At 37.8% G+C, this 11,443-nt stretch overlaps 1 protein-coding gene across 1 annotated transcript; it reads left to right on the forward strand.

Annotated features, from left to right (window-relative positions):
• The first annotated feature begins 301 nt into the window (after positions 1-301).
• Positions 302-1,117, forward strand: LOC145111784 (uncharacterized). Its single transcript, XM_079048035.1, has one exon. The coding sequence runs from the start codon at positions 302-304 to the stop codon at positions 1,115-1,117; it is 816 nt and encodes a 271-aa protein (XP_078904161.1).
• Positions 1,118-11,443: the final 10,326 nt, after the last annotated feature.

An 11,443-nucleotide genomic window follows, 5' to 3' on the forward strand; every position in this document is an offset into this window, starting at 1 on the left:
AATAGATACCGAAGTGAAAGTAACTCCAACACCATTTCCTTTAAGATTAACAAGCACGAAAATAGAACGAGAAGATGATGAGATCATGGCAATGTTCTAGAAGGTTGAAATCAACATCCCTGTTTTAGATGCAATTACACAAATCCTTAGATATGCTAAGTTCCTTAAGGAACTTTGCACATCTAAGAAAAAGCTCAAAGGAAATAAAACAGTAAAAGTTGGGGAAAACGTTTCAGCCGTGTTACAAAAACGGCTACCCAAGAAATGTAAGGATCTGGGTGTATTCACGGTTCCTTGTAAAATGGGTAACCTTTTTGTGCCACTTGCCATGCTTGATCTTGAAGCATCAATTAATGTTTTGCCTTATTCAAGCTATAAAACAATGGGAATTGGACCCCTAACCGAAACCGAAGTCATAATTAAACTTGCCGATCGGTCTTTGGTGTACCCAAAAGGTGTATTGGAGGACGTATTAGTGCAAGTCAATGAACTTGTGTTTCCCGCTAATTTTTTTGTGCTTGATATGGGAGATAATGACCAAACCTCAAGTTCCATACTTTTAGGTAGACCATTTTTAATAACAGTAAGAACAAAAATTGATTTCTACAGTGGTACATTGTCTATGGAATTTGATGGGGAAGTCATTAACTTTAATATCTATGAAGCAATGAGGTATCCAAGTGATGTTCATTGTATAAATTTTGTTGATGTGATCCAACCTTTGACTGAAAAGTGTTTTGAGTTGACTAACCATGATTCTTCGGAGTTAGTTTTGATCAGGAATTTTAATAACAATTTAGTCAAAGAAATTACAGCAAATTTCAAGCTTGATGAGGAATTACTAGAAATTGTGGAGTTCATGGAAGAGAGGAAGAAAATGAGGTATGGTAATACCAAGTTAAAATTGCCTATTTCTAACACAAAACTTATTCCTTCTATTGTGCAGCCAGCAAAGCTAGAATTGAAGACTCTGCCAGAGCATTTGAAGTATGCATATCTTGGAGAAGAGGATACATTGCCTGTTATTATCTCCAATAAGTTATCCATTGAAGAAGAAAATAAGTTGGTAAATTTGTTGAAAGAGTATAAGAAGGCTATTTGGGTGGACGATTGCTGACATAAAGAGGTTGAGTCCCTCCTTATGTATGCATAAGATTCTCATGGAGGAAGACTTCAAACCAACCCGAGAGGCACAAAGAATATTTAATCCCCCAATGATGGAGGTAGTAAAGAAAGAAATCATGAAGATTTTGGATGAAGGTATGATCTACCCTATCTATGACAGCAAATGGGTGAGCCCCGTTCAGGTAGTCCCAAAAAAGGCTGGGGTCACAGTTGTCCAAAATTCTGAGGGAGAATTGTTGCCAACCCGTATGCAATACAAGTGGCGAGTTTGTATTGACTATAGGAAGTTGAATGCTTCAACAAGAAATGACCATTTCCCCTACCATTTATTGACCAAATGTTAGAGAGATTGGCGGGTAAATCCCATTACTGATGTTTAGATGGTTTCTCGGGTTTCATCAAATTCCGGTAGCCACGGAAGATCAAGAGAAAACCACCTTCACTTGTCCCTTTGGCACATTTTCTTATAGGCATATGCCTTTTGGTCTATGTAATGCACCCGCAACATTCCAGAGATGCATGGTGAGCATTTTTCTGAATATGGTGAAAACATCATCGAAGTTTTCATGGATGATTTCACGGTTTATGGAAACTCCTTTGATGAATGTTTGAGCAATTTAACAAAAATTCTACAAAGGTGCATTGACACAGATCTTGTGCTTAACTATGAAAAATGTCATTTCATGGTGGACAAGGGATTGATTTTAGGTCATAGAGTGTCCCAAAAAGGCTTGGAAATTGACAAAGCCAAGATTGACATTATCAAAAGTCTCCCTCACCCGACAAATGTTCGGGAAGTTCGTTCGTTTCTTGCCCATGCAGATTTCTATCGGCGGTTCATAAAGTATTTCTCAAATATTACGGTGCCGATGTGTCAATTACTCCAAAAAGATGCTAAATTTGAGTTTACTCAACCATGCAATGACGCTTTTGATCGTTTGAAGGTTTTACTCACTTTCCAATCATCCAACCACGTAATTGGGATCTCCCGTTCGAGATCATGTGCGACGCGAGCAACACCGCGGTTGGGGCGGTGTTGGGACAAAAAGTGGACAGAGCTCACCATGTAATTTACTTTCCATCCAAGACTTTGGATAGTGATCAAACCAACTACACCACAACAGAGAAGGAGTTGTTAGCGATTGTCTTTGCATTGGAGAAATTCCGACAGTACCTCCTCGGGACCACAGTGATCATCTATTCGGACCATGCAACTATAAAGCATTTACTACTCAAGAACGATTCGAAGTCGAGGTTAATACAGTGGATGTTGCTTCTGCAAGATTTTGATATAAAAATCAAAGATAAAAGTGGGAAAAAGAATTTGGCCGCAGATCATCTCAGTCGTATTGTGCCACCCAAAGACACCACACCAATCCGTGACACATTCCTAGATGAGCATTTGTTCATTATCAAGGAAGATCCATGGTATGCGGACATTGTCAATTATTTGGTCACAAATCAGTTTCCCCCGGAATCCACATGTTGGCAAAAGGACAAGATCAAGAAGGAGGCGAAGAGGTATGTATGGGATGAGCCATATCTTTGGAAGTATTGTGCAGACCTAATGATCCAAGGATGTGTTGAGAAAAAAGAGGTACAATCCATCTTTAACTTTTGTCATACCTATGCTTGTGGAGGTCATTTTGGACCCCAAAGGACAGCTTGAAAAGTTTTAGGAAGCGAATTTTATTGGCCAGTCATTTTTCATGATTCTTATGTGCTATGTGCATATTGTGATAAGTGCCAAAAAGCCAGGTCCTTAAGTTCTAGGAATCAAATGCCCCTCACCCTCATCTTGGTTTGCGAGATATTTGATGTGTGGGGTATTGACTTTATGGGACCATTTACGCCCTCTTTTGGTTGTTCATATATTCTGTTGGCAGTGGACTATGTGTCCAAATGGGTGGAGGCCAAGGCCACCCGTACTAATGATTACAAAGTTGTTGTGGATTTCCTTGAAGCACAGATTTTCTCCTGGTTTGGCACTCCAAAAGATTTGATAAGTGATCGTGCGACTCATTTTTGCAACCGGATGCTTGAAGTCGTCTTGAAAAAGTATGGGGTGACTCATAAAGTCTCAACAGCATATCATCCCCAAACCAATGGGCAAGCAGAGGTTTCCAATAGGCAAATCAAAGGAATTTTGGAGAAAATTATCACGCCCCCAAACCAGAACGGCGGAAACGTTCGGGGGCGGAGGACGTCATGTAAGTATCACAACACATGCAATATAGTAATCAAAGTACAAACAACCATTGCATTAATAAGTATAAGTTTTATATAAGTGTTTAAACATTACCTATTCAAACACCAAAGTAGATACAGTAGAAGACAAGAGTCGTAGTACGGTACAAGGTAATCTTCTCAAAAGCTTCGGGAGTGTACCTGTCTACTAGATTCCTGAGAATACAAGTTATTTTGAAAGAGTAGATCATCATTTAAGCTGGTGAGTTCATAAGTATTTTAGTACTATAAAGTATACTCTAAGTTCTTTGGAAAAGTTCGCTGGTTCCTCCAGAAAATCCTATATTTCCTGATGTGATAAATTGATAACCTCAATAGTTCCCTCTGCAATTACTTAGTTTATACTAGTCATATATAACCTAAAATCGAATGGACAGTTAAATGGGTGTATCTTCCCTAAGCCCACAACCAAACAAGGAACAGGAAGTAAGGCGGAAGTCACACATTTCACTGTTAATCGGATATTACTTATATATAAATCTGATGTATAAACTAAGGAATTATAGAATTAGTCACTAAAGGTCCTTTATGTTATACTAGTTTAAAGAGAGTGAATGATTAAGTCCATCTAATAAGTAGTTTTAAATTCCCATAAAACCGTTCTAATAAGTAGTTTGAAATCCCCATAAAACTGTTTCTGAATAGTAGTTTTAAATCCCCATAAAACCGTTTCTGAATAGTAGTTTTAAATCCCCATAAACCCTTTCCAAAACCAAAAGTACAAGTATATTTGCCATACTTGATTTCATGATACGTAGTTTTTACTATAAGTAAAACTAACAGAAGGTATATTTGGTCAGTAAAATAGATTTGATGTAATTATCTTTTCTTATTGTTTTAAAAGAAGTATATTACTAAGTAATTTAATCGTTGTTTTCTCCATGTGAGTTCTATTAACCATACTAATATGACTGATGTGCCTGATGCGACGTTCTTCAGGCATCGGAAACGATATGACATTTGTCACCACAGGCCTGGCGGCCAAACTGTAGCGAACAGTTAAGGTGCGGGATTGTCAGTCCCGTATAGATCTACACACAAATTCACGCTCTCCCTCCACGAGATTCTGGTTAATAAGTCAGGACTTAAGGTCGTACTTAGCTAAGTACACCACGAAGTGTCTCACAAATTTATTGTTTCAACGAGATTACGAGTAATACAGTGGAAAAAGCCTTTTAACAGTAATGATGAAACTTTTCCACATATAAGTTTAAGATGATTGATATTGAGAATTGACACATAAATTATACCTTTTATAATTTATATGTTCTATCTGATTAGCATGATTTCTCATGGATGAACACCTTTATTCAGCATGATACAAAGGTAATGATACCGAATGAAGTAACGTTTTATATATATATATATATATATATATATATATATATATATATATATATATATATATATATATATATATATATATATATATATATATATATATATATATATATATATATATATATATATATATATAATTAAGAAGGAAACGACCTTCGGACAAATAACACCACCTTAATTCCATATCCAAACAAGGAAAAGGAAATAAGGTAATTCATTAGTCCTAAGCCCTTCAAATCTTATTTATATATTTATACATATATAAAAATGATTTTTGCAATTATAAGTTTAAAGAGTTATAAAAACATTTAAAAGAGTTTAACGTTATTCTAGAAGAATTTATATGACTTCAATTTATTTATAACACAAAGATTCTTGTGTTAGACTTGTATTCCCCCCTTAAAACAGTAAAAATTATGAAAATACGGGGGTATGAACTCACCTGATAAGTGGTGATTTGGGCAGCGTTTCGTTTGTATATATGATCTTTCTCGAAGAAACCACGGGTTTTTGATTAAAAATCGGGTTTTACCTGGGCAGCACTTCGACTGGAAAGAGGTTAGCATCTCGATAATTTTGGGGCTTCGGGGCTTGCTTCGGGTTTTAGATATGATATCGGGGCTTCGGGGGGTTGTAAGGAAGTTAAAAGGGGTGAAAAATGTGAAAAAGGGTGAAATTTAGGGTGAAAATGAGTTAAGAACCGGAGAGTCTCGCACCATATATATAGGTCGAAGCCTCGGATCCGATGCAAGGGGAAGGAGACGCATGTCTCGGACAGGTGATGAGGGGGAGGCTTCGTTTCGGGCACCTGGCAAGGCGCGTCAGATCAGGAGTGGCCGAGCCTTTGGTCCAATCAGAAGAGGACACGGGTCCGAGCTCGGTGGCATCTTCGTGCGAAGGGTGTCGGATGCACAGTGGACCGCAACTTCGGTCCAATCAGAAGCTGACACGATGCGACATGCGTCAGCCTCGCATGCGAGGTGACGTTGTCGGTTCTCAGCCTTGCGATTTTTCCCGGTTTTCAACATTTTTCGATTTTTGTGCCGAAACGAAATTCATAACTTTCGCATACGAGCTCTGTTTTCGACGTTCTTTATATGCACGTGTAGGTAAAATTATACTCTACGACTTTCGTTTAGACTTCGTCGGCAAATTTTGAATTTATTTTTAATATTATTATTTTTAACAAACTGGCACAGGAAAATGCGTTAAAATTTATAACTTCTTCATCCGACGTCCGTTTTTGTCTATCTTTTTACCGTTGTACTACTATTGATGAGAACTTCAATTATCGTTTAGGTTGTGTTGGCTAAAAATCACTCGAATTTTATTTCGAGCTTTTAGCTGTCTACTGCTATACTGAAACTTAGAAAAATCATAACTCCCTCATACCAAGTCAGATTTTGACATTCTTTTTATGAAAGTTATTAGTATAACATAATCTACAACTTTCATTTAGATTGTTATGGCTAGAAAGCCTTTTATTGAAAATTCACTTTTTACACTGAACAGTGTTTTGCCGGTTTTGTCGTGGATCTTCGATTGGTCATAACTTCTTCGTTATAACTCGGATTTCAGTGTTCTTTATATTTTCGGAAAACTTGTTACAATCTCTACCACTTTGTTCATCCCAATTAAGATTATTGAACTATTTATTTTTTACCTAAATTTGACTGGTGTTACATTATCCCCCCGTTAGAGGGAATTTCGTCCCGAAATTTAGTCTAAAGTGATACTCGTGGACTAGGGAAAAGATGTAAATATTTTTGTTTCATCTAATCTTCCCTTTCCTAAGTAAATTCAGGTCCCCGGTTTGCAATCCAGCGAACCTTCATTATCGGGATAAGACTATGCTTGGTTCTTTTGATTTCCCTATCCATGAGTTCTATTGGTTCTTCTACAAAGTGTAGACTTTTATTTAACTTGATTTCATCGAGTGAAATAACAAGGGTTTCATCGGATAGACACCTATTCAGATTAGATATGTGAAAGGTCGTATGAATGTTATTAAGTTTTTGTGGTAGTTTAAGTTTATAAGCTAAAAGACCGATCCTGGTAAGAATCTCGAATGGTCCTATGTACCTTGGATTTAGTATTCCACGCTTTCTGAAGCATAACTTCCCTTCCGGGGTGAGACCTTCATATGACAAGGTCACCAACCTGGAATTCCAAGGGTTTTCTCTTTATCGAAGGCGTACCTTTTCTGATTAACACTGGAAGCTTCATGTCGCTTCCTGATTCGTATTCTCTTTTTGGTAGTCTCTTGAAAGAATTCTGGTCCAGCGAAGGTGCTGTGTGGAAATTGGACCTCTAGCTAGTTGTGTGTCACCTAATTTAGTCAAGTGCAGATAGAATCTGCACTTGCGACCATAAAAGGTTTCGAATGGAGCAACTTAAATGCTAGAATGATAAAGGACTCAACTAATTAGTAAATGGGTATCCCATACTTTACGATAGTCGATTACATATGATCATGACTATTCTAGTTCCCAGAGATTTCTGAAGTGACTGCCTGAACTGGGAGATGATTCTACTATCTCGAACAAAGATAATAGATTCTGGAACACTGTGCAGTCTAGCTAATCTCTCGGACACACTTAATAGTTAGTTTCTTTATCTTCCGTGTTTCTTTTAATGGCATGAAGCATACGGTTTTAACTTATTTGTCAAAGTTCTTATCCATTCTTCCCAAGGTTTCACCAGCCACATTTTAAGGTTTCAAGGCTTCCTGTTGAACCTCTTTACTTTGTGTGGACAGATTTGAACGGGTTATCATAGTCAATGATTGGCTCTACGACCTGAGTACTCTTTCCGACTTAGGGTGTCAGCTACTATAGTGGCTTTGTCGGGATGATAACGAATTTCGAATTCGTAGTCATTTAGTAGCTCGACCCACTGTCGTGGTCTCACGTTGAATTCCTCCTGGTAGAATATATGATGAAGGCTTTTGCTCTGAAGTTCATGATAAGACTCATACTTGGCTCATCTACCATCACCTCGTGTATACAAGTCGTATATAATTTAGATTTCACAAAACGTTCGAATGGGTGACTCTGCCCCAGGTCTACAACCAAACAAGGAACAGGAGATAGGGTGGAATTACACATCCTAAATCTTGTTAAGTCTAAATTATATACCACTCTCGCGTATACACTTAGCAGCGATAGATTAACCTAATGAGTTCTTAGTCTCTATTCTTGAACTTGGCCTGCAGTACAATGATTTTCCTATGAGATCTATTAGGGTACTTCGGTGGTTACTGACTTCTAAGACTACTTTGGTGCTTTTCGTTTCAAGTTTCCTGTCTACTGAGTAGGCTAGAAGGGCGTGGTACCTTCGCATGGGTACTTCTGAAGTTTTGAAATGAGAGATGACATAAGGTTTTGCGTTATGGATTGGAAGAATTTCATCTTACGGCTGGTTAAGGAAAAAGTTCTTTTACACGGCATAAGAATTTTGCATGGTAAGGACCCAGCCAAACCATGGCAGATGAAGATGTCAGAACTTCTTGACGAAACAGATATTAAGTCGTTCTGGGGGGAATGATTACTAGGATGATGAACTGTCCTATGTACATAAGTTTTCAGCGCTTCTGGTTTTATTCTGTTATTATCGCTACGAACCCCTTTTTAATTCGAAATTGGCGGGTACTACCAATACGATGGTTCTGATAATTTGAAATTATGAACTTTCATTGAAATGATCCTTACTAGGTCTCTCTATAATCGCTTGGTGTATAAAAGTCATGTATAATTAAGATTGGTAAGACCTCTGATGAGCAACCCTACCCTAAATCCACAACCAAACAAGGAATAGGAAATGAGGCGGGATTACTCACTCTAAGTCTACAAATCTTAATTATAAATGACCCTTATGTATACATTAAGCTATCATAGCTTACCAGTTAGGGTTTCTAATTTTATATGAATGCAGTGATTTAATTTGAACGGGGGAGTAATCATAATTATAGATAATTATTGGGGTTTAGAAGCGTACCAAAAATATAGCAGGGTTCTTTGATGCCTTCCCATGTATTGGGGTCAAACTCCTCCTGTTCCGCCGTCGTTCTTCTCTGTTGGACAGTCCCTCTTGTAATGTCCTATTTCACCACAAAGGTGACATATTTGAATGGTTCCAACATTGGTAGTTGAAGTGATGAACTCAATCGGAGTTCTACAGATGCGGGCGGTGTGCCCCTTCATGTTGCATCTATTGCAATGCAGCTCTCGGCAAACTCCATGATGATGGTGGTTGCACTTGTTGCAATGTGGGAGGTTTCCTAAGTGCGGTGTGGTCGGTGTTGGAATAACAGGGCTGAAGGGGGTATTGACTATCCCAGTTCGTTACCCTTTGTTAGGTTCTTGAGTTGAACAACTCCCTTTCTTGTTCTCGAACTTTCGTTTCAGGATATTAGGCTTAAGGTTTCAAGTGTTCTCACAAATAGTTACTCGTTGCTGTACTTGGTTATCACTACGATCGGGATTGCCGATAGTATTACCACTAACATTTGCGTTGTTAGCATTAAGGTGTGCCATGACAGCTGCTACAGCTGCTGTGACTGCAGCTTGAAACGTAGTTGAATTTATTTGAAGAATTGGTGTTTTGTCGGTGGGTTGGTTACGTTTCTTCAGAGGCATGATTCTGTTACATAATAAGAAATTGAGCTCGTGAGCGACTACCGTTGGCTCTAGATGTATTCTAATCATTTGTATCTACATATAAATCTTTCGTTTTGTTATATTGTTCTCAATGATTCGACCTGCATCCCTATGATGCAGTCCTGGTAAGGAGGAGAACTAAGTTTCTAGAATGAACCGAGTGTCATCCGAACTAAGTTACCTTCGATTGGTGGATATCGTTTTCCAACTTTCGAAAAGATTTGAAAACAATTCATAACAGTGTCTACATAAAATAGACTTATGAATTTGAGAAGTAATCACTATCAATTGAGATTTCGTGATCCGATTTATTGTTATTAGCCGTGACAGGAAAAGAAGATAAGCTCAAAACCTAACGTGAGTGGTATAAATACTAACTCACTAGGGTGTATCATTTATTAGTTATTACTTATATGAAAAGGCGCTCAAACACTTCACATGAATCACGCGTGGTTTTCCTTTGTTCTCTGTTCTATTCTGGGAGGTAATGATTTGTTCTCTCCTGGTATCTATAGGGTGTCCTTCTCCTCCGTAGGTATATTGAATTCCTGAGCTGTCTTACTTCCGATTCTGACACTGATCCCCATTACTTCGTAATTAAGATTTTGAATCTCGGAAGTTCATGCGAATCTCTCATTGGTGCCCTTATTAGGGTAAGGGTACTAAATGATTTCTATAGTTTCTTTATTTCTATGACATCCCCATTTTCATGGCCAGAAAAGACCGATTTTGTTTATGCTTTATAAAAATCAGAGTACTTCTTTTAATAAAAATGTTGCGGAATTAGTTCCCAGTAACACATGATAAATACATTATCAAAGCATTTCCAAAGAAATGTATTTTTATTCATTTTAAAACATTTGGGATGTCATCGTCCATACAGAAACATAAGCATAAACATAACTTACATTCATTTATACTAGTGATCTACATCTCTTTTAAATCTCTCAGTGTAAAGTAGCTTCATATTGACACCTGTGATACAAATAAGCTTGAGTGGGTCAGGTTGGGAAACCTGGTGAGTACATAGGGTTTTCAACCCACAATAATATAATTATTATGTTTAAACATCAAACAATCAACCCAATTACCCATCCCCGTTATCTTCTTTACTCTTAAGGATCTACCCTAAGAATCAACAATTCCTCGTTCATTCATTCCTAAGGATCATCCTAACGAATCGGCACAAAGTCCATCGTCACCGGGGTTTAGGCACTAAGTATGCATAGTCGCCAGGATTTATACAATAGGCACTAAGTCCACATAGTCACCGGGGTTTAGGCACTAAGTCTGCATAGTCGCCATGCTTTATACAACAGGCACTAAGTCCGCATACTCGCCAGGGTTTTGGCACTAAGTCTGCATAGTCGCTAGGGTTTATACAACAGGTACTAAGTCCGCATAGTCGCCAGGGTTTTGGCACCAAGTCTGCATGATCGCCAAGGTTTAGGCACCAAGCCTGCATGATCGCCAGGGTTTAGAGTACACCGGGTGAACACATCGTTCACAACACCTACAGGTTGCGAGCCTGCTAGTGTTCCACTGGACTGTCTAGAATAGTCCGTGGTTGTCATCCATACTCTGCTAGATGACGGGGCCATCATTTGGGAAAGGCTTCTCACATCGTCCACCTCTCACACTCACCTCGTGGTCTATAACACCTCTCAACTCATCATCCAACTCATATTCCATCTATTACATCTACCCATGTTTTACCCAATATATTATCATAGATATATATATATATATATATATATATATATATATATATATATATATATATATATATATATATATATATATATATATATATATATATATATATACAGTTTAAATCATTTAAAACATGTATAAAATCGTTCATCCAGCATAGACAGCAAGTACTCAGATAATATGAACACATAACACGTAGTTTATATAAAATACTTCATATCTATGTGTAAGATGAAAGTAACTATGCACTCACTTGAAAAGGGGGTGATTCCGAACTCAGACAGGTCTTCGCTTTTTGAAAAAAACAATTTCCTCCGACGAAACCTAGTATTATTACCACTAGAGTGTAGTCTATTATT

This window comes from Lactuca virosa, chromosome 5 (assembly GCF_052849685.1).
Source record: "Lactuca virosa cultivar CGN04683 chromosome 5, Lactuca_virosa_CGN04683_v6, whole genome shotgun sequence".
NCBI lineage: Eukaryota > Viridiplantae > Streptophyta > Magnoliopsida > Asterales > Asteraceae > Lactuca > Lactuca virosa.

Excerpts from the sequence above, each read along its gene's own strand:
- LOC145111784 (XM_079048035.1), top strand. The coding sequence starts at position 302 with ATGGGTAACCTTTTTGTGCCACTTGCCATGCTTGATCTTGAAGCATCA.